The 24,930-nt window shown below is 43.4% G+C and overlaps 1 protein-coding gene and 1 pseudogene across 3 annotated transcripts in view; both read left to right on the top strand.

The window, feature by feature from the left end:
* Nox (NADPH oxidase) overlaps positions 1-24,930 on the top strand; it is a 68,532-nt gene that overhangs the window by 745 nt on the left and 42,857 nt on the right. The window contains exon 2 of one of the 3 annotated variants that reach the window (XM_089739075.1): positions 1,809-2,184. In XM_089739075.1, coding sequence (XP_089595201.1) covers positions 1,870-2,184 — 315 coding nt within the window. In that variant the 5' untranslated portion in view covers positions 1,809-1,869. Of the gene's footprint in view, positions 1-1,548; positions 2,185-24,930 lie in introns of those variants that run through there. The other 2 variants (XM_089739074.1, XM_028179579.2) reach the window with 2 other exon arrangements.
* Positions 4,949-7,458, top strand: LOC149499739 (uncharacterized; annotated as a pseudogene).

Here is a 24,930-nt window from a genome sequence, read left to right as displayed (position 1 = left end):
ATTCAAGTTAAACCAATGAGTAAAATTAAGCTTTCCGAATTTAAAAAGTTTCAATTTCAATTACGCTTTTTGTGACTTCCGTGACCACAAAAACTGTAACGTCCTTGGAAACTGTAAAATGATTAATGGAACAGTTAAAATTATTTTGAACAGCACTTTACTGGTGGTAGGATCTCTTGTGAGTCCGCACGGGTAGGTACCACCGCCCCTCCTGTTTCTGCCGTGAAGCAGTAATGCGTTTCGGTTTGAAGGGTGGGGCAGCCGTTGTAACTATACTGAGATCTTAGAACTTATATCTCAAGGTGTGTGGCGCATTTACGTTGTAGATGTCTATGGGCTCTAGTAACCACTTAACACCAGAACACCAGGTGGGCTGTGAGCTCGTCGACACATCTAAGCAATAAAAAAAAACACTTTCACATACTGCCGATGATCTTAAGAAACATTAAACATTCCGTTCACACACAGTAAGCCCGTACTATGTCTATGTCTATACAATGGAGACATCAGCTGTCTTAAAGAAATTAAGCCTGCATTTGTCATCTGATTGTGTTTCTTGCTTTGAATATCACCGTCCACTACTTTCGTGCAATTGAGAGCTTATTGCGCTCATTCACAAGGGACATTTTAAAATCGTGCTTTTTGGGTAGATAGCTTACATCTTCACATCGTTAGTGGTATCCTAGTGTGACGTTGATGCCAACAAAAATAGATTCTAAGTCGGTATTAGTCAATCGAGATGCCATTACTCATCAGTGGGATCCCTCCGAGCATCTCCTCAGAGAATCCCAGCGGAACATGAGGTATATAGCGCAGAGAAAACGAACCAGTCTCTGTAGACTCCAAAGATATTTTGCTTGTAGTTAAATAACTTACGGAAACTCATAATAACCGTGGCCATGGAATTTTAGGCTCGTATCGTATGGCGGTACCTATCATAGAGCATATATGAAAGATTCCTGAATCTCGCCAACGACATTTACACCCGCTTGGAGGATCTTCCCTTTTGTTTATTCTACCAAACTGGTGTTATTACTGGTACCAGAGGTCCCGCGGTAGTCGAAATTCGACTAATTAATTGCAATTATAAGTTTGTACACTATCATCATTCTATTGTCGAAGAAGTATAAACTTCTATAATCACAGATTTCGCCAAGACTACACTTTAGACAGATATAGAATAATAAAAAATATTTGATCTTAATTCTCAATTTGACCACAGTCTATAAGCAAAAAGAAAAGTTTGACAATAAACAAGTAGTATGCGTGTGTGTCAAATACATGGTAGTGTGTGTAATGCTTTTTTTCATTGATTTAATGTATTTTTTATGCATAATTTAAAAAAATTATTAGCATTCTGCACTCCTTCTCTATATTCTTTATAAGTGTGGGAAATTTCATACTCCTCCGTCTGCGCAATTTTCGTAAAAAGGGATACAAAGTTATAGCTTCACGTATTAATATATAGATAGACATACGAATCGAACCAACGACCTCTGAGTAGCGAATGTAGCCGATTAAAGTGAAAGTATGCGTTTTATGTCCGTAAATATTTTGACTCAAAACTGGTCACCAACTTACGAAAAGTGAAATTTTTATACCGAAATTTAAATACCGGTTTCCAGAGAAGAATCGATTGATTAAGATTTTGGGGTTTTTTTCTTCAATTTAACTGTTATTACGATAGCTTGCAACTTCGGGTCGGTCTACGTTACGGATTTTTATAATTTCAGTTCATATTAAATTATTGCATAAATTACGTAATATGTTCACTGATACTCACGTAGATACGTGCTTATACATTATAGATGAAATAATGTTATAGAATCATCTTTAAAAAAAATGTAAATAAGTTCCGAACATAACAAAATGACATCCTTAAACGGAGAGATACAAGTGAATAATAGTGAAAACGAGAAACCCTCAGAGAACATAGTGATTACAGTTGACAGCTGTCAAACTGACACAGACAGCTGTCACCGGAATGCAAATGGCGGGTGCGTTCAAAATGGCGCACGGGATTCGCTCGGGATTCCGAGAAACGGACATCGGATGTCGTTTATGGAAGAGGAGAGCGCAAGAGAAAGATCAAGATTGACTCTACTGAAGCAGTGCTCTGCTATCTTGAAGCAGAGCGAGCAGAGGTACACGAAAGAGAGCTTGCACAGGACTTTTCAAGATGAGGTATGTTTTTGTATATCTTTATGGCTTTTTTACTTTTTTGTTATGAGGTCAAATTCTTTCTAGTATTAAAACATCGGCTAATTACAAACAAGAGTATACATTTACTTTAAAAACTGAAAATTACAACAAATCGTCATGGGTATTCACAACCTCCAATTCCGATAAATAAAGACCTCTTATGCGGTAGACCGATGATCTGCTAAGGGTCGCATTGTGGCGAACCTTGTAGGAGACATGAATCCAACATTAAACGGATGTGGACTGATGATAATAAGGTCCTATACTACATAGTATAAAACAAAGTCGCTCTCTCTGTCCCTATATCTGTCTGTCCCTATGTGTGCTTAAATCTTTAAAACTACGCAACGGATTTTGATGCGGTTTTTTTTAATAGATAGAGTGATTAAAGAGGAAGGTTTATATGTATAATAACATCCATTAAATAGTGGAGAAATTAATAATAAATTACAGTTTCCGAAGCGAAGCGAGGGCGGGTCGCTAGTCCTACTATATTTGCGGGATGGACCGGTAGCTTGCCAATTTCAACCACGAAGTTGTTATGTGCTGTGGTTTGAAGGGCAGGATGCTAGCTTTATGAATTTTTTTAATTAGTACTGGAAGTGCGGAGTCATTCACACTATAGAACATACGCGACCAAAATTAGGGGGCCATGAACTTGTTCAATTTGTCTACATAACTGAAAATAGCATAAAAATAATAAGCAGCAATTTTTTTTTTTTTTTTTTATTGCTAGTTGAGTGGACGAGCTCACAGCCCACCTGGTGTTAAGTGGTTACTGAGCCCATAGACATCTACAACGTAAATGCGCCACCCACCTTGAGATATAATGTCTAAGGTCTCAAGTATAGTTACAACGGCTGCCCCACCCTTCAAACCGAAACGCATTACTGCTTCACGGCAGAAATAGGCAGGGTGATGGTACCCACCCGCGCGGACTCACAAGAGATCCTACCACCAGTACAATTAAATGAAAATTAAAAATAAAACTATATTAACTGTTGTTTGTACATATCTACAGAGAACAAATAATCTAGGTCACTGACATAGTTGATGGTCATTGGTGGCCACGACAGACCAATCGTGGTAGAGCAAACGGTAACCGTCAATAACATGTCAATGCAATCATTACGTGATATTTGCTTTGACATTTTTAATGTGTGATGTCTGTAGGTGTGCTTTGAATTAATTATCTTCGTCCGCGTGAGTAAGACGTGGAATATAATAGATTATATGTACTAGATGAGCATATTTTAGCTGGGCAGACAAATGATCACCACGGTGCAAAATATGTCCTATTTTATGATGTAGTTGAAGACATTACAGCTTAGAATCGGAGCTAGTATTTTTTTTTATATTGCTTTGATAGGAGAACGAGCTCACAACCCACCTGGTGTTAACTGGAGCCCATAGACATCTACGACGTAAATGCGCCACCCAGAAATAGGCAGGGTGGTGGTACCTACCCGCGCGGACTCACAAGAGGTCCTACCACCAGTGTATACAATCTACATATCTATATAAATAAATTGAACTACAGAGTTTTATTTGTCTGGTATTTCGAATTTTTAACCTAATGTGGTGGTGTCCCAGAAGTCGCCGAAGAAGACATGGATGCAATGTGTGAATGACGATATGAGAGCGAGAGGTGTGAGTGTTGAGATGACGGCTGATAGAAAAGAATCGAAGAGAAAAATTAGCTGTTCCGACCTCACCTAGTGGGATAAGGTGGAGACAAAGAAGAAGATGTTACTATTTGCGATCGATTTCTGCCGTGAAGCAGTAATGCCTTTCGGTTTGAAGGGTAAGGCAGCCGTTGTAACTATACTGAGACCTTAAAACTTATATCTCAAGCTGGGTGGCGCATTTACGTTGTAGATGTCTATGGGCTCCAGTAACCACTTAACACCAGGTGAGCTGTGAGCCCGTCCACCCATCTAAGCAATAAAAAAAACACACACACACACAATGCGATGGATTTGTAGTTGGGGATATTAGAAGTTTGAGTTAATAGGCGATAAGATTTTATGTTTCAATTTCTCACGGCGGAAAGTACCTAGTGGGTCGTAGCTGCTTGCACGTGTCGGTATCCTCCTAATGATCTATCATCGCTTAATGACTGGTCTGTGGAATCTGGAAGCCAGAGGCGCTCGGCTCGCGTTACACGTATAAGGCAGAGTTTCGAATTCTGATATTGCGACTTTGTATGTGCCACGAAAACTTTAAGGGTTCAGAAAATAATTTGTAGAATTTAAGCTAGGACCAAACAGCCTAAAGTATCTAATGTAAGATAGGAGGTTTAGATGTACGCTCAAGGATAGATCAACTAGATTACTGGTGGTAGGACCTCTTCTGAGTCCGCACGGGTAGGTACCACCGCTCTGCCTATTTCTGCCGTAATGCGCTTCGGTGTGAAGGTTAGGGCTGCCGTCGTAACTACACTGAGATCTTATAACTTATATCTCAAGATGGGTGGAGCATTTTAAGTTGTAAATGTCTATGGGCTCCGGTTACCGGACCAGGTGGGCTGTGAGCTCGTCCACCCATCTAAGCAATAAAAAAAATAATAAGATGAACTGATTAAATGGAGAAGTACTCAGGAAAACTTAGGTAATACTTTGGTTCTAACTAAATGGTATCTTGGACATGTTATAAAGGAAGAGAAGAGTATTGTAAAAGCTTGGTAGAGGAATTTAACACTAGGTCTTAAAAAGGGGAAGGGAACGAAAGCCGTGAAAGAAGAAACATGGGTCTGGTATAGGTCAGTAGGCACCCTACACTCAGAGGAATTCTTAAAGCTATGAACAATAGCAACAAGAGCGCAAAATAAATTAATTGAAGGACAGATTGTAGAACACTAGGTATACAATACGTTGTGTTTTATTTTTTTCGAGGCCTTTTAGGTAAATCCATACCTGCCGTGCGATTCTGTAAGCGTTGTTTAACAAACTCGCACGTGAATTTGGTGTGAGTTTTCAAATTGGCATTCTGTAAATTTCATTGTAGTGCCGAATCTACACTAGCGCCCCTCGCGGGTGAATTGAACTAGCAAGCGTGAGTTTTTTTACTAAAATGTATGAGTTGACGTTTGAAACGGCATTCTGTAGTGTAAATCACGTCGAATTTCGGCAAGAACTTCGCATCGCAAAATCATTTTATTTGTCAAATCAAAAGTTAGTGTTTTATGTGTTTGTTGTGAGTGAGAATATACGAAAACGTTATAAACCGCTGTTAATTATTAAAAAAATACTATTAATTAACAAAATTGCACTTTAAAATAACTTTATTCTTCATCGATATTTTGTGGAGCGTATGTTTTTATTGAAAACATTGTTGAAAGAGGCTGACGCTACGGATCAGCGTGAAATGCGTCGACAAGCCTACGAAATTCACAATTTATCACTTTTAACTTGAGATGACGACCATGTAAAAGTATAAAGAAAGTGTATAGATTGTCGAAGGATCATATGAACCAGTTAGGGTGTGAATTACACCCTTTGATGAAGACCACTAAAAGCCATTGAAAAGGACTTTCAACTCTTCTAAAGGTAGGTATTCCACGTGGTAAGATTGTGTCTTTATGTACAAAATAGGTACTTTATAACATATTATTAAAGTTTGCCCATTTGTTTATATCCAACTCTCCCATTATTGTAAAACAATACCACTAAACTAATCTACCAAAAATATCTTGAAAGAATACAAATTAGATTCTCTAATAACTATGTGTATTGTTTAATGATTATTTCTTAGTTTCAGTTATTGTGCACCTTGTTATTTTTGGCCAATTGAAGTTACCAAAAAAATCATAAAAGAAAATATAAGAACACATTTGTCCCAGACATCCCAGTGTATATCTGAGGTTGTGGAGGCTCTGAACAACCCAGCAACTATATATAAATATTTAAGATTCCCACAGAATGCTCAAGAATGGCAAAAGTTGAAGGAAAAGCAAAGAAAAAAGAAGAAGGTGGTTTAAGCTAAATAGGAACAGATGGCGGTGCACTATAAAAAACAAACTGTTTCAAGGCCATGACCACGACCCTCAGTAATAAGGAAACCGATGCAAGGAGGAGGAGGAGAGGTTTAAGCTAAATAAAAAAATGTTTTCTTCATAAAAAATTACCAATATTAATGTAATGCTAAATATTGCAGTTTTTATGAAAAATTTAGAATCCTTTGGGTTATTGGGTGTATTGATGGGAAGTTGGTGGCCTTAAAAAGATCTGCTACCAATAAAAATGGATTTACTGTCGCAAAGAATATCATGCAAGAAATGTACAATTTGTAAAGCTATTAATATTTTTCGAAATTCTGATATGTAATCCATAAACGAAATGTGTATTAAGAACCTATGTATTCAGATTGTATTCATTTCAGTTAAATTGTAATTGTGTATATTGCTATAAGTTATTGTGAAATATAGTATTTATCTTAAATAAACTTTATTCAGTTATAATCAAAACAAAATAAAATCTACTAGATTAGTCAATGACAGCAAGTAATGACCATTATAATTATTTAACATCTTTTCGGGCTTTCTGTATATTGTCAACGTTCCAACCTTATGACACCTTTTGCTAATTTTTTTTTCATTGCTTAGATCGGTGGACGAGCTCCCAGCCCACCTGGTGTTAAATGGTTACTGGAGCCCATAGACATCTACAACGTAAATGCGCCACCCACCTTGAGATATAAATTCTAAGGTCTCAGTATAGTTACAACAGCTGCCCCACCCTTCAAACCGAAACGCATTACTGCTTCACGGCAGAAATAGGCGATAACGCTATGCTATGCTAGCTAATACCTGCTAATAATAGCTAGCTATTGCTAATATGGAGGAAGATACTCCTGAAGCTTTGTAGCACCGCCTTCATTCCACTGCCCGTAACTCAGTGTAAAGAACAATAGGTATGTTAAAGAGTAGATTCAGGTGTTTGCTGATCTATAGGGTGCCAATTTACCACCCTGATAAGATAGCAAAAATAGTTGTTGCGTGTTGTGTTTTGCACAACATTTGCAATTGTGCAGAGCTGCCAGTTCCCATGATTTCAGATGATGAGATTACATGTACATTATGGTGGTCATGTTGAATTACTTTGTTAAATTTTACTAATTAGCTAACTTATAGTGTGAAGTAATTTCAAATATAAATTAATGATTTATAAAAATAGTTTTATTCAATAGTTATATACAATAATTTTGAAATTTGTTTGCATCAGTAACTTAAGTGGAAATACAGGTTTAAAATTGCTAGCTGCATGTGCTAATTCCACCAACAGTTCATCCTTCTTGCAGATTGTCGACTATTCATTCCCCCATGGTTGTAAGTTTCATTAAGTTATATGTGGTACTGTGTTCAAAAATGCTTTGGACGACACACATATGAACACCCTGAATCTTCACTTGCAGTTCCTCTATCCACAAAATTCTCTCAGTAATTTGAGTACACTCTGCTTTTCATTGTAAAAGTGGTGAAATAGCAGGTCAGGTGTTGAGGTGCTGAAAAAAATAATAAATTTATTTAAAAACAAGGTTAGGTAAAATACAATGTTTACAATACATGCAACAAAATGTTTTTATTTACAAGTAACAGCATTATAAACAAATCAATGTCCCTAATATGGTGGTTCAATGAATAGGTACTTTGACCTGAATAAACACATATCAACCCAATCTCTTGACTAACATGCGAGACCTACTGTGGCTGGAGCTACTAGTAGTAGCATCACAATAAGTAGAAGTCACTTGCATTTAGTTAGAGGATGATGACTGCAAAATAGGTGATTCTTGATGCAATGCTAAAAAGGCAATAAATATTAATTTTTAAAATGCAAGTTTTGTTTAGGTATTTATTTCAGATAATTAGGCATAACATACATACCTGTATGTTTGCGATTGTTCCAATACTGATACATTTTCCGAGTGGGCTATAAATTCTCCTTACAATATTCTGATGATGTGGATTAGTATTTTCAATCTGTTGTAGTTCCTTAAATATAATAAAATAGGTTATGCCTAAATTTTGTTCATTTATTTTAAACTGAGTATGCAGCCTTTAGCCAACATAATGTCAGTTTAGTCAATACTCTGGCACTGCCTGCCACCCCTGTACCAGTATGCACACCCTTTACCATAGATACAGTCACCTCTGCATCAATAAATACATTCCAACAACATCAATCTAACTTGCAATACCTAAATTGTTAATGATTTGATTTATTTAATTCAAAATAATTTTTTTGTTGGTGAATTTGAGATACAAATAAATTACCTTCATGCCCTGTTAAAATAGAACATCAATAAAAACGTTGTAGATAGATATATCATACATAAATATATGTTAACATGTCCTAAATATCTCACCGGGAATGGATCTTAACTGACAAGAGAATTTAGTTCCTATATTTTTTTAATATCCTTGTTCTCTTATTGAACATGTTGAGATTCGATTAATCCTTTTGTTTCGCTAGCTTTTAACCCAAAAAGTTTATCAATGCCTCTATTTGCGCCAATGTCGGATGAGAAGAACGCTCTTTAAATCTGTTGGTAATATATTTAAATTTTACATTAAAAACGAATGGATGAAACATTGATAGCCTCAAATTAACTTTTACTTACCTCATAATTTTTATTTAACGTTAAATTCACTCACAAAGTAACAACAAATCTAGAAAAAGCAAAATAAAAACTTCCGACCGCTCGAAATTGTTTTGAAAACAATTAAAATTTTGATTTTTAATTCTGGTATTCGCCAGTGCACGCAAAGGAACTTAGCGTACAGCCAGAAATTACAATTAATTTCATAAATATATGACTTTTAATTTTCTTGTTAGATATATTAGATGTGGTTTAGACACCAAAGCTTAAATTCATAGTATTTTCTTACAGAATGCTTCTAAACACAAAGAAAAACTGAAACCGGTAAGCTTCGATTTACATTTGCGTGTATACGGCTATCCCTAGTAGTATTGTAAACAAACTTCGTTGTCACTTCACTTCGCTCGAGGCAGGGTAATTATGATTAGTGTTTACAGAATGCCAAATCAAGGTCATTCCATTGCGAATGCGAAGTGATGGAGAATTTCGTAGTGAGATGCGAGTTCTTGTTTGAATTTTAGAGAATCGCACGGCTGATATTATATATATCATTGATATTCATTCATAATATGACATTTAAAAGATTATCCAATGGATATAATAAACATTTACTTATGCTTAAATAACTTATTATTCAGCTCTTTTATAGAGATTGTAACATAACCTATCTTTTATTAAATCTCTATTAACTCTGTTCTCAGATTGAGAAAACTTTTAGAATTTTCAGCAAGTTACTGATAAATCTGAATCTATTAATTCATTAATCTATACATTAATACGTGAAACAAAAAGTTTGTATCCCTTTTTACGAAAATTGCGCGGACGGAGGAGTACGAAATTTTCCACACTTATAGAGAATATAGAGAAGAAGTGCACAATGCTAATATTTTTTTTAAATAATGCATAAAGGATACATTAAATCAATAAAGAAAACATTACACATACTACATACTATGTATTTGACGCACACACGCATGCATACTAGGTATTTATTGTCAAACTTTTGTTCTTGACGTCTGTTGTCAAATTGAGATTAAATATTGTTTGTCTTAGTTAATATTTTTTATAGTGTAGTCTTGGTGAAATTTGTGATTATAGATGTATAAAATACAATCATAATAGTGTACTAACTTACAATTACAATTAATTATAGTCGAATTTCGACTACTGTGGGACCTCTAGTTCATATTAGTTTCTTCACGTTACATGCGGGCCCAAATGTATGTAATCGTTTCAGTCTCCTTTTGATTATTTTCAACCGTATTAAGGTTGAGATTGTCTTTAATTTAAAACAAGGTAACTTCGAAAATTATTAATCTCAAGGTTAAGTCGTTTAAATGGTTATGATATGATAATATTGGAATTTTAGTTTATCATTCACGTTTTCCTCCGCAAAAAACAATCCGATACCTAATTTTAAACAATGACATAATCACCCTCACACGAGAAATATGCTTGCGACTCTGGGTACATGAACTTGTGAACTTTGAAATCGCATACGGAATATTTCAGAGCAAAATTTAAGTCAATATTAGGATCTTTCCTAAAACTATTAATGTATTCCAAATAAATCTCGGCTTATATTTTATTAATATATATTTTGATATAAAACAACATGAAATCTAATTGAATTGAATGTTTATTTGAAGTATACCATATTAATCGATCATTACAATAAATTTAAAAACAATATACATCATAAACCTACAATTTTTTTTCTTACTTATTCGTTGGTATTATTGGATGCGGAAGGCGGAGGATCGTTCATCGTGGCGGACTATGGGAGAGGCCTACGTCCAGCAGTTGAGAGATACAGGCTGATAATGATGATACGCTGGTAGCTTCAAGGTCTATTACAGAAAAGCGCGGACGGGTATTTGAGAGAATTAGCTAATACTGGCCCTAGCAAGAGCAGTGCTTCACAGAATCTATCACCGGATCGAAATGGCGACTCACTGACAAGATCCGACGAGAAACTCAATGGGCTGATTTTTTGTAGAAAAACAGACGGTAGTAAGCACTTTGGTCTTCCATGACCACGAAAACACGTCATTACGGATCCTCCAGATCCATTAACGGTGCTTTTATGTACCACAAGCGCCGGTCGTCGTCCTCGTCGAACCCGTCGCTTGCGAAGAAGGGCTCGACGAGCGAATTAACCCACAGATACAGTCCACTGAGTTTCTCGCCGGATCTTCTTAGTAGGTCGCGTGTCCGATCCGGTGGTAGATTCTGCGAAGCACTGCTCTTGTTAGGACTAGTGTTAGCAACACTTCAGGTTAGAGCCCTACACGTCAAGGCGAAGCTGAAATAGGCTCTCAAGGCTATCATCATCAGTATAGGTAGGGAAAAAAAGTACGTGATTTGATCCCAATCATTATTAGTTATTGTTGAGAAACACAGAAGTTGACGCAGTCGCGAGAGCAGGACTGATGTTTTAAAATGTTTGTGGTTTTTAAAGCGACTTGACGGCTGGTTCTCGTTGCCACTAGTAGTCGACTCCCGTCCGAGCGTGGAATAACAGGCGTCTAATCAACCTTAAAGTGAATCAATAATGAAAAATCTATATCTATACTTCTATACTAATACTAATACTAAAATATTATAAAGAGGAAAGATTTGTTTGTTTGTTTGTATTGAATAGGCTCCGAAACTACTGAACCGATTTGAAAATTTCTTTCACTGTTTGGAAGCTACATTATTCCCGAGTGACATAGGCTCTAATTTAAAAAAAAAATTAGTGATCCTTTCTAAAACTCCAATAATGTAACCCAAGGTGTAAAAAATTAACTAAAATATCCTTTACATAGCGTGCCCTGCGAAAACTATTGATGATAGAATAAAATGATGTACTACGATTTTGTAGAACAACTATTATTATTTACAAAAAGTGTCGCGACAGCATCTGTTTAACTATTACAGTTATGCCGCAATAAGTGTTCTTTTATTTAAAAAAATAAAACAACGTCAAATATCGTTGACATTTTTGTTAAAGGCCCGAGCGAAGCCGGAGCGGGCCGCTAGTGTTTAATAAAAAAGCCGACTATTTTGTACAGACGATCAGTTTGTTGAAATTCCGCCCGTGTAATCTCTCGTTGGATCTTCTCAGTTGGTCGCGATTCCGATCCGGTGGTAGATCCTGCGAAGCACGGCTCTTGCTAGGGTTTGTGTTAGCAGTTCTCTCAGGTTGAGCCCGTGAGCTCACCTACCCGTCCACGCATAGTTGGAATAGCCTCTTAGGCTACCGGTGGGGTAGCCGTACTTGAGACCTTAGAACTGATATCTCAAGGTGGGTGGCGCATTTACGTCTTAGATGTCTATGGGCTCCAGTAACCACTTAACACTAGGTGGGCTGTGAGCTCGTCTACCCATCTAAGCAATAAAAAATACAAAAAAAAGTACAATTGGCGGTTTTATCGCTAAGAGCGATTTCTTTCAGACAACTATCAGGTAGACAAGAATCATTTGGAAACGAACTACACACATTTAAGTTTGTTTTGAAACTGATAGTTAGTATTTGTATGTTGGAAGTGTGCTCTCTAGCGACGATCAAGATCTTTGTGTTCGCATCTCCTCTTTATTTTAACAACTAGCTTTTTAACTAGCAACTAGATTAGCATAAAAAAAGGTTATAGTGAGTCAACCTTAATATATAGACATGCTATCGCGGACTTAGGTTTTAGATTTTTTAAAGGGTAACAATTCTGTAATACATTATTTTAGCGAAACTTTAACCGTTTCTGCAGCGCACGCAGCGGAAGCTCTCAAAAGTGAAAAAAAAAACGATTTTGAAACATTCCTTATTGGTGCTCCGCTTGTATTGGTCTTAGCGTAATGTTGTAGAAGTTTTCAAATCGGACCAGTTGCTCCTGAGATTAGCGCGTTCAAACAAACAAACTCTTCAGCTTTATAATATTAGTATAGATAATATATTGCACGCAGAGTTTTACAGATCCAACGAATCAAGTGGGTACTCATTGTCTTCGTAAGCGTCCACGCCCAATACATAAAAATGTGTTAGAAAGAGATTTCTACAAGATATCATCAATCACAAAGTCGTGACCGATGGTGGACAGTAATATCAATTTATTATTGGTCCGTGATAGATTGTGACTGATCGAGTCATGAAGGAATTCTAATTGTTTTTTAATTGTTGCCTTCTATTCTACGTTGGTGATTACATTAAAATTTAGCAGTCGGGTCTGGTATTCTGGTCTGTGTTTTAAGCGCGATAAAGTCCCGTTTTGATTATAGACACAAAATGACAATACTCTTTATTCTTCAATTTTTTTACTAATGGTAGGACCTCTTGTGAGTCCGCACGGATAGATACTACCACCCTGCCGTGAAGCAGTAATGCGTTTCGGTTTGAAGGGTGGAGCAGCCGTTGTAACTATACTGAGACCTTAGAACTTATATCTCAAGGTGGATGGCGCATTTACGTCGTAGATGTCTATGGGCTATTAACACCAGGTGGGCTGTGAGCTCGTCCACCCATCTAAGCAATAAAAAAAATCATGATGGGTTTCTTTTGGATAAGCCTTTGAGCAGTGTGGGTTCATTTCTTCTTTCTCAACTATAACTGTCCAGACAGAGTTGAATACAGGTTCTTGGAGATGTGTTACCCTCACAGAAACTTACAAGATATGAAGGCCGTGGAATTTTTTATTTTTTATCGCTTAGATGGGTGGACGAGCTCACAGCCCACCTGGTGTTAAGTGATTACTGGAGCCCATAGACATCTACAACGTAAATGCGCCACCCACCATGAGATATAAGTTCTAAGGTCTCAGTATAGTTACAACGGCTGCCCCGCCCTTCAAACCGAAACGGATTACTGCTTCACGTCAGAAATAGGCAGGGTGGTGGTACCTACCCGCGTGGACTCACAAGAGGTCCTACCACCAGTAATGATGGTTCCAGTAGAACTATGTCTGCCCCACAACACCGAGGGCGCGAAGATATGTCCAAACAAATAATTCGGGTCTCGTTTCTTCCAATGCCAGTAATCATTTAATGCGATCGAAAGTAGTTCGATAAAATCGCGACCGGTGTCTTTACATTCAAATGTAATCGAGTCGAGGGCACACCGAGTCCTTTAATTAATTAATTATTTATTATTGTAATAAGTACGAAATTGAAATTTGAATAAATAGAATTATTCAATTATAGACGAATACTGATGTGTTCGCATTTAAATGCAACATTTATAATCTACATATTACGTTGTTTATCTTATACCTTTAAACGAGCAATTCTTGTATATTGATATACACCTATATAATCTGAATCTCGGAAACGGCTCCAACGATTTTCATAAAATTTAGTATACAGGGGATTTCGGGGGCGATAAATCGATCTAGCTACGATTTATTTTCAGAAAATGTTGTTTTATTCGTGTTTTCAATAATCAACTCTTCCCGACATCTATTGGCGATTAATAATACTATTTTTCCTAATTGAGGGCAACTAACCGCTTTAAAGACACCAAGATGGCGTTATCAAAAAAAAAAAACGGTCATCATCTAGTAATAGTAAAAGCTTAAAGCTTCTGATATGATTTTTTAGGCATCAATTTTGATTATCTTTATTGCTATATTGTAACTATTATCTGAAATTGGGAAACTACACCTACCTAGGTGTTTTTCATTTTGATAGAGCTAAATGTGTATGGAGTTAAAACGGCGTTTTCGAACTCCATACAAATTTGAGTTAACTTTTACGCTATCGAGAACGTTAAAAAACTCGCACTAAGCACACAGAAAAACATTCCACTTCGATTATTCCTCCGCCGTTATGCCCCCAACCTAATCGCGGTTAGGTAAATGTAACACCAGCTTTTAGCGGCCCGTCCATGTGTAATCCATATGTCATTAATATTCGAGTATGTATAGTGAATTAATTATAAGAACCGAACGCTCGTTATGTTCCGACAGTCTAATCTAATGTCAACGTGATCTTAAAATATAATCTGGGCTTAATCGGTCGAGGTGATTGCTACGGACCGATACAGCTGGTCAGCGCACTTGATTGCTGACTCTAGGGGGATATTTTTTTATTGCCCTTGTAGGCAGACGCCCCAGAACAACTTGGCGTCGCTCGGTGGTACAGGAGTTAGGTGTCTTGGGCATGACGTGGGAGTGCGGGAGGAGATAGAACAGACTGCCCAAAACTGAACTGCCCAACTGTACTGAGTCCAATTCACCCCACTTGGAGACCCACTCCAGACAGTTCTCCACTTCAGAAACAAGTTTTAATCGCCTCTCGTGTACAACGCTCCGAGAGAGACTCTGATGACCGATATATCGCGCATCCCCCGTGCTATCATCCGCATAGCAATGCATGTAATCAATAGACAGCATGTCATTTATATACAGGATGAAAAGCATGGGGGAGAGCACCGAACCTTGTGGAACACCAGCGTTGATGGTCACGGTATCGGAGCAGCAGCCGTCGACGACAACTGTTGCTCCGTCCATCCAAAAAGCTAGCGATCCACTTGTAGAGTCCCTCACGGATCCCGTAAGCTGGAAGCTTCGATAGAAGTGCCCTGTGCCAAACCCTGTCAAAGGCCTTCGCGATGTCAAGGCTCACAGCGAGAGCCTCGCCCTTGCTTTCCAAAGCTTGAGCCCATTTATGTGTGAGGTATACAAGAAGATCGCCAGCTGAGCGACCATGACGGAAACCGTACTGCCGGTCACTGATCAGCTGGCGATCCTCAAGATACTTAAGAAGTTGGATGCTTATGATTCGCTCCATCATCTTGGAACGCAAGGCAGCTATCGCGATAGGTCTGCAATTCGAGGGGTCCAACCGGTCACACTTTTTGGGGATAGGGTGGACATGAGCAGTCTTCCATGAAGACGGGACCCTGTTGGTATTATACGAGACAGGCCAATCTGACGTTAAGTGGTCACTGTAGACATCACTACGCGAATGCGAGAAGCTTAGTGGTTAATAGACAAACAATGTAAACATGTATTCGGCTAATGTATCATCAAACCCACCACGACTGCTTCGCAGCAGAAATAGATATCTATCCTGGCGGGTTCAAGACACACCTACCGTCACTAATTACACAACATAGCAATGCATATTTACTTTTATTCGACGGTTTTATTTTTTTAATAAACTACACAAGCTTTGGTAAGTGTATTTTTTATTTTTATTTCATATATTGGTGGACGAGCTCACAGCCCACCTAGTGTTAAGTGGTTACTAGAGCCCATAGACATCTACAACGCAAATGCGCCACCCACCTTGAGATATAAGTTCTAAGGTCTCAAGTATAGGTACAACGGTTGCCCCACCCTTCAAGCCGAAACGCATTACTGCTTCACGGCAGAAATAGGCAGGGTGGTGGTACCTACCCGCGCCTACCACCAATAATTACGCAAATTATAATTTTTCAGGTTGGATATCTGGTTTGAATCTTATGTTTACGTATCATAGACTCGCTAATAATTGAGAGGCCCTGCTACCGGTCAGCGCGTCGGATCATTACGGACCGTGGCTTCGGATCGTTCGATTGTAGATCGTGATCCAGTTTCCTTAAAAAGTATAATAATTAGAAACATCAATCAATCTTGTACAGCGAGTGACTTGACGTTAATTAAAAACTTTATCAGGGGTTTGAAACAATTTGTCTTAAATCGTTTTTAAGCTATTGCATAGATTTTATCGCGAGCCTTGAGCGCGGCGACCGAATCATGAAATTCCGTAACGAAAAAAACCTTACACCCCCCACTCCGCCTACCATGTAGCTCGCGTTCAACACATTCACACGTTGCGCTTGTGTAATGTTTGTGAATAAGCGCGTGGCGTGACGTCACACTGCATGCGCATCATGAAAAGTCTGCCCATCTCTCTCTCGCGCGCGCTTATGAGTGTGAAGGGGACAGTTAAGGTTTTACTTTTATTAATGTTTAATACAGCGTGGTCTTGTTTTATTATTGCTTTAATATTAAATTATCATTGTCTAATTATAATTGCATAAGTTGATAAAAAATGCTATGCAATAGCTTTACCGTGGCAGTTCCCGAGTGCCAGACGTTTTTTTTATAGTTTTGTTGTGCGCATTCTGCATGCATATGACTAGGAGATGTATGGAAAGGGTAGTGTAAGGTAGAGGGGGAAGAGGTCGACCGAAGAAGACATGGATGGAGTGTGTGAATGACGATACGAGAGAGAGAGGAGTGGGTGTTGAGATGTCGGATATAAGAGAATGGAAGAGAAAAATTAGCTGTGCCGACCCCGCGTAGTGGGATGAGGTGCAGAAAAAGAAGAGAATTTGCCCACGCCCTACCCTGAAGCCGGATTTGTGATACTTTAGCTGATGCCGGGAGTGGTTTGAATTGAAAGGACCTTTTACGCGGTGATGTGACGGGAGCCATTACAGGACACAAGATATTTGAGTTTCACTTATGACATTTTCGAGATAGGCTTGCATATGTACAAGCTTACTATTTCCCACAGCTTACTGGTGGTAGGACCTCTTGTGAGTCCGCAGGGGCAGGTACCACCACCCTGCCTATTTCTGCCGTGAAGCAGTAATGCGTTTCGGTTTGAAGGGTGAGGCAGCCGTTGTAACTATACTGAGACCTTTGAACTCATATCTCAAGGTGGGTGGCGGCGTTTGCGTTGTAGATGTCTATGGGCTCCGGTAACCACTTAATACCAGCTGGGCTGTGAGCTCGTCGACCAATCTATGGAATAAAAAATAAAATAAAAGAGTTCCGAACAACAACATTCGGTCCGTTGGTCTACCAAGCAATATCACCCGCTCAGTCGAGATGTTCTCTTTGTAGTTAACCATTACGTTGCTTTTAAGTTAAATCTAATTTCAAATTTTCATTCATTGCATTATATTTTTTTTCTACCCTCAAATAATAATAGATTTAGTTAGTTCTATAAACTTAGTAACACACGTAGTGTTTCGGCGTATATTTAATTTTATTAGATCTTTGATGTGGGAGTTCAAAATGAAACGGCTGCGTGGTAATGAACAGTGTTGTAATGTATAATAAAAAAATATACTAATATAATAAAACAAAATGTTGCCACTTTATAAACAATGATTGTAAAATAAGGCCGGTGCCAGACACGACACGTAGCAATACGACTTAACGCCAGTACTGTAAACTATTTTTATTTATTTCATATTAAAAATAGTTGAGGACCCCTGACATAAAAATCAAAGAAAAATACAGGTAAGAATTCACTGCTCCGACGTTTAGTTAAAATTCCAGATTTTGCTTCATGAAACAAAATGAATGATAACTTAATTGGATAATAAGACACGATGTCAAACAAGGTATTTTTCTTCTAGTGCCGTTGTTAGCCGGGTCTGGCGAGACGGAGACAACAGCAAAACTACTTCTCGCGTTTTATTGTAGTCAATAGATTATTATTTACAATTTTCGTGAGTGACTACAAGTAGTTTTAAGTATATGTTATTATTCTTTTCAATTAAAATTAATTGAGAAAAAAAACAAGTCTTTGCCTCAAGGTTTTTTTTAATTTTTGGAACGATGTTCTTTATAAGACAATGCGGAGGGGTACCCTAACCGGGAAAAAACGTCCGTAACGTAAGATTTTTATTAGTAATGCGCACAGTGTACGACTTAACTTTGTAATAACTTACAAAAAATAACATTTTTTTATCATTAATTGACCACGATCTCAGAACGTTCGCTTGCGCAATACACTAACTCTTATGCAAACAACCGTGAATGAAGTGTACCACAATAAGTTCGCACGTTACCGAATGACCGTGGGTTGCTGCGAAACCTCCAGTTTTATTTTCTTTATACCTCGAATAGAACTTAAAATTAATATTTTTATAATAAGGAACTTCGTTCCTATCCGGTGTCCCACAACACCACACATCTTTTTATTCTTGAATGGGTGGGCGAGCTTACGGCCCACTTGATCTTAAGTGGTTACCGGAGCCCATAGAGATCGACATGGAAATGCCGCCACCCACCTTGAGACATGAGTCGTAAGGTCTCTTACTTTTAACAATACAATTAATTTTACTTTAGGTACTGTTGTCTGGTGACTTGGAGTTTCTTGCAGTGAGTGTTGTAAAAGGCGACTAAAGGATGCACCGGAGAATAGGCAAAAAGGATTTCTGAGTACCAGCTAAATAATATTCTATTTTTCATTTTATTTTATTGCTTAGATGGGTGGACGAGCTCACAGCCCACCTATTGTTAAGTGGTTACTGGAGCCCATAGACATCTACAACGTAAATGCGCCACTCACCTAAAGATATGAGTTCTAAGTTCTCAGTATAGTTACAACGGCTGCCCCGCCTTTCAAACCGAAACGCATTACTGCTTCACGACAGAAACAGGCGGGGTGGTACCTACCCGCGCGGACTCACAAGAGGTTCTACCATCAGTAAAGTATAGTGCATATTATAAGCCCATACGGGTACATATTGTAATCTTGCCTATCTCTGCCGCGGAGCAGTCACGTTGTTTCGGACCCACTGCATTTCATCATTCTCCCGCCCTTCTCCCAGTCACGGCAGTCACCTGGGGTCGGCGCAACATGTTTGCTCCTTCCATACTCTTCTATCATATACCATTTCTTCGCTCACTCCCCTCTTACCCATATCGTCTATCACGCAATCCATCCATTTCATCTTATGTATTATTTCTACCTCTTCCTCTATATCCTTCCACAATCATAGTTAACATTCTCTTACCAACCTCATTTTCATTTCGTCTCATCACATGTCCATACCATCCCAAACGCACTCCTCAGCTTCTCTGTCACAGGTGCCACTTTCAGACTTCCTCTAACATGTTCATTCCATATTCTATCCATTCTCGTCCACTCCACATATCCATCGCAACATTCGCATCTCTGCTGCATGCCCCCACTGCATTTAAATGCATTAAATATGTTTTACTATTAGAATTAATTGAACAAAGCACATAATATATCACAACATAGATATCTACGGGTCTATTTCATTCGACCTAGTTGCTCTAACAAGCGGGGCTCTGACACTTCGTTAAATAAATCATATGTTCAACAATTATTATTTACGGGCGCGCTAAATACGTATCTCTGATTTTAGTTTAATATTTTAAATAGGTGGAACGGTGGTGCTATTATCCATCTATATTTATATAAAAATGAATTGCTGTTCGTTAGTCTCGCTAAAACTCGAGAACGGCTTTTTTTTGTTTATTTTTTTTTTTTCCACAGGAGAAAATCGCCGGATCCCCACCCGCACGGCAGGTGGGGTATGTGGGAGTCGAACCTCACTAAAAACTCCTGCCGCTCACAGCCGGCGCCCTACCCCGGACCGGGTGGGAACCCAGTCGGAGTTATTGAGACGGCGGGACAGGGTTTACGCAGAGCACATTACATCCATCTCGCCGTCCCCCAGACGCCGGACCGGCGGCCGCCAGCAACATGACCGCCGGTTCCCTCGGTCGACGGGCCAAGAGCCCGATTGATAGCGCCGCGCTACACCTTCCCCCGGAGCGGTCGGGGGAACGCGACCTACCACGCCGCCCCACGCCTAAGCTCCTCCCCGCACAAAACGGGTGGAGCCCGAAGCTCTTAGGGGGCCGGGTTACGGACGAGACCCCGGTCCCGACCCCCTGCTCGGCGGCGGCGGGTTTCTGCGTAGTGAGGAGAGCTTTGCCTCACTCGCCCCGCCGCCTCCTTCTGCGAGATGGTGCACTCGCAGAAGTCGAGCATAGCCTTCCAGGACTCGTCACCGCCAAGCATCGACGCCACGACGCCAGGCAGCGACAAGTCCGGTCCTATCTTTGCGACCAGGACACGGCGCTGCACCTCCCAAGCGGGGCAGACAGCGAGCGTATGCTCCGCCGTGTCCAGGTCGTGTCCACAATGGTGGCACCTCGTCGTCGGCTCAGCTCCTATCCGGTGCAGATACTTTCCGAAGCATCCGTGCCCAGTCAGCACCTGCACCAGACGGAAGGTGAGGCGTCCTCGGCCACGATTCACCCAGTCATTAAAGACTGGGTAAACCGCCTCAACGGTCCGTAGACCCCACGTGGGGTTGGCCAACCGCCTCGACCACGATTCGAGCACGGACCGCCGAGAATGGGCCTTCCGCGCCCGCAGCTCACTTTTGGAGGGACGCACCACGCCCAGAGCACGAAGCTCGCTGCGCCACCGATAGTCGGCAGCGAGCGACTCCGCCTCCAGCTCCCATGGCGGCGTCCCCGCCAACACACACGCCGCCTCGAAGGAGACGGTGCGATATCCACGGATGACCCTGATAGCAACGGTGCGCTGCGGCCGGCGCAGGAACCGAGCCATAGCGGCCCGGTTGCGTGGCTCAGCCCATACAGGCGCACCGTACAGGGCCATCGATCGCACCACCCCTGCGTAGAGGCGGCGCACAGCCTGATCCGGCCCCCCGATATTCGGGAGCAGTCGGCTCAAAGAACCGGCTGTCCTCATCAATCGGGGGACCAGCTCCGCAAAGTGAGCACGAAAAGCCCACCGGCTGTCCAACACGAGGCCGAGGTACCTCAACTGCACCCCGACCCCTATTCGGACGCCTCCAACCACGATGTGGGCGTCGACAGGTGGCGCTCTCCGTGGCCCGTGAAACCACAAGGCCTCGGATTTACTGAGCGCCACGTCGAGGCCCAGTCTCCTTATCCTCCCGACAACGAGGGCCACCCCCGCTGTGGCGAGACGGGCAGACTCTCTATAATCATCCCCCGGGCCACGACCAACGTGTCGTCCGCGTAACAAATAACGCGGAGGCCCGGGAGGAGGGCACCCCTCAGCACCCAGTCGTACCCGATGTTCCACAAGAGGGGTCCGAGAACCGACCCCTGCGGAACACCCCGCACGACCGGAAAACGGTGAAGGGTCCCACCGTACCCGGTACATTCGACCGACCTGGCCTCCAAATAGGAGCCAACCAGCCGGCGGAGGTAGAGGGGCACTCCATGCCTCTCCAGTGCCCCCCCTATCACGGACCAGGGCAGGGTGTTAAATGCGTTGGCGATGTCAAGAGACACCGCCAGCGCCACCCCACCCCGTGAGACAGCCTCGTCCGAGAGGGCCCGCACCCGAAGTATTGCATCCACGGTCGAACGGCCCTCCCGGAAGCCGAACTGCTCCGCCGACAGGTCAGGTCCAACCCCGACCAGGTGCTGAACGATGCGGGCAGCCAGAATACGCTCCAGCAATTTTCCCGCCTCGTCCAGCAGTACGATAGGACGATACCCGGCGGCTGTATCCACCGGGCGCCCCTCCTTCCGTAACAACACAAGTCTGCCCGTCCGCCAGAGCAACGGGAACCGTCCCGACTCCAGGCAACTATTAAATAGCTCCAGGAGCCGGTCCCCTAGGGCATCGAGGGCCAAGGCCAGCACCCGGCCATGGACTCCGTCCGGGCCGGGGGCCGTGTCCTTTGCAGTCATCCTTACAACCGCCACACGGAGCTCTGCCCCAGTAATACGGGGCACCTCAGCAGGGGCTTCACCGTCGATGGCGTCCGACGGCTCACCCATAGCGGGGGTAACAAAACCCTCCCGCTCCTGCGGGAACAACGCCGAAACGATGTCCCGCAGCTGTTGAGGCTGGAGTCGCTCAGTCATAGGGGGGGCCCACGGGCGCAGCTTGCCGCGCACCAACCTGTACGGGCTCCCCCATGGATCCGCTTCGAGCGCCTCCAAGAGTCTCTCCATGTTCTGCTCCTTGGCCCACCTGATGGCCAGCCGCAGGGCGTCCTTCGCAGCGCGATATTCGCCGTGCAGCCGGGTTTCCTCCTCCGCAAACGCGACGGGGTCGTCGCGCCGCAGGTGGCGGCGACGGCGGTGTCTAGCGCATTGGCGGCTCGCCCGAATGGAGACCGCGCGCAGTCTCGCAATTTCAGGCGACCACCAGGGAGACTGCCGCCGTCCGCAATGCCGAGAGCCGACCCGGGGCATTGAGGCATCGCATATGCGGTGCATCGCGCCGCGGAACCATTCGGCCTCGGCCTCCACGTCGAAAGGGTGTGGGCGCGTGGGCGTCCACGCCGCCACCATAGAGGCCTCCACCAGGAGCTCCTTCTTCAGGAGCTTCAATGCCCACCTAGGGAATGACCGGGATGCACTCCGCGGGGGGTTAACCCCGCGAGCGCCTGCGGCCGGTGTTGGCGTGGGAGCGGAAAGATCGAACCGGATATACCGGTGATCTGACAACGATTCCGCCCCCACCACCACGCCCCAGCCGAGGATGCGCTGTGCGACGGACGAGCTCGCGAACGTCAAGTCCACAATAGACTCTCCTGTCCACCGCACGCATGTCGCGACTGAGCCCCTGTTAACGATACAGAGATCGGCCGCGACCGCCCACTCCTCCAACAGCCTACCACGAGCGTCCGTAGATGGGGAACCCCAAGCGACAGACTTCGCATTGAAGTCCCCCGCCAGTATCACGGAACGGGGAGAGAGGTGACGAGCGATCACCTCTAGCCCGTCCAGGAACCGCTCGAACTCGACGGTAGGCCGATTCGGAGAGAAGTACACCCCGATCACGACGGTATTTTCTAATTGTACCGCGACGATCCCGGGACCCCTGGTCACCATCGCCAGGGGGGAATCATCGCGGATCTTCTTATATGTATGGCCGCCAAGCCATCAACGTCCCCAAACCAGCAGTCGTCTGCTAGGGGAACGAAGTACGGCTCGGCGACCACAGCCACGTCAATTGACCACTCCGCCATAGTCTGGAGCAGCATGTCCTGAGCCCCGGCGGAGTGGTTCAAGTTTCCTTGGAGGAAGCGATAGGTGTGATCCATTAAGACTGGACCACATCCATCGCCCCCTCCCTTACTCCATTGTCCCCGCTATCGGGCGCGAACGCCTCAGCGTGGGCCAAAGTGCCGGCCGGTGCTCCCCCGGCCGACAGCTTCTTTTGGCGCCGCTTAGCTTGGCGGCGCCAATTTCTGTTTGCGTTTTTGCCGGCTGGGGGGCATGCCTTGCCCCCGGTCCGGTGGTCAGCCCTGCGTCCGGCCGCCGCACACAATAAGCAATGCGGCGCAGCCGAGCACACGGCCGCCTTGTGTCCAGGCTGACCACAGCGGAAACACAGTCCGCTGCGGTCAACCGCACTTACGCACCTGGCGAGGCAGTGCCCAGTGCTGAAGCACTTTAGGCACCGCCAGGCGCGTGGTTCTAGCAGGCGCACGTGGGCTGCTATCCAGCCCACGCGCAACCTACCCGGATCCCCCAAAGGTCTCCCGGGCGGAGGAGCAGCCAGGGCGAAGGCCGCCTCCACCGGGCAACGTACCCACACGGAGCTGGCCCCGCTATAACCGGGACGCAGCTCGCCTACGGTTATATTCTGCAGGGCACAGTTGCCCTGGGAAGCGACGGCCGCCGCCACCTAATCCCTGGTGGTGCATTCGTCCAGGCCGGTCACTTTCAATTCGGCCATCTTGACCGGCCTATGCACCCGCACCTCCTCTTCAGGCAGGACCGCGCGGAGCCTTACGGCCAGACGCTCTGCGATGCCGGGACTATCGGCACCGGAACACTCTAGCAGTTTGGCCCCATTGGCTGTCTGCCTAGAGCGGAGACCCTCCCCCGCCCCGATCTCATTCAGATCGACTGCCGCGCGCGCCCGAGCAATGACATCTCCGTATGTCATGCCCTTGGCTTTGGCAGCCGGCAGCAGCGTTAGGACCACTGCCGCAGACCGCGGCGCGCGCGGTGGCTTCTTTGTTTTCTTGTTTTTCTTTTTGGCGGCTACAGGCGCTCGACCCTGTTGGGGAGGAGCCTGAGCCGCCGTGGCCGCCGGCGCTTCACCCACTTGTGGAGATGCCAGTGGGACCTTCTTGGCACCCCGCCGGGCCACCACGTTCCACCCCTCGTCCATGTTGGATGGGGGCGGAGGCAGCGGACGGGGCTGGGGTGCTTGCGATGGGCGTTTCGCGTTGGCGCCGCCCCCCCGCTTTGTTCTATCCCGTCCCGGGCCCAACCTAGTGGCTGGAGTCCGTACGGGGGCGGGGTGGGCGGCTGGAGCACCCAACACTGCTGCATGTGCCGGTCGCCGTGCGTCAGCCGGGGCAATGAGTTGCGCCTCGAGGGCCGCCAGCCTGCCGTCCAGCCTTTCCAATACAACCTGGAC

Source organism: Bombyx mandarina, chromosome 28, assembly GCF_030267445.1.
Source record: "Bombyx mandarina strain Sakado chromosome 28, ASM3026744v2".
Lineage (NCBI taxonomy): Eukaryota > Metazoa > Arthropoda > Insecta > Lepidoptera > Bombycidae > Bombyx > Bombyx mandarina.
This window is presented reverse-complemented; position numbering and strand designations above follow the sequence as displayed.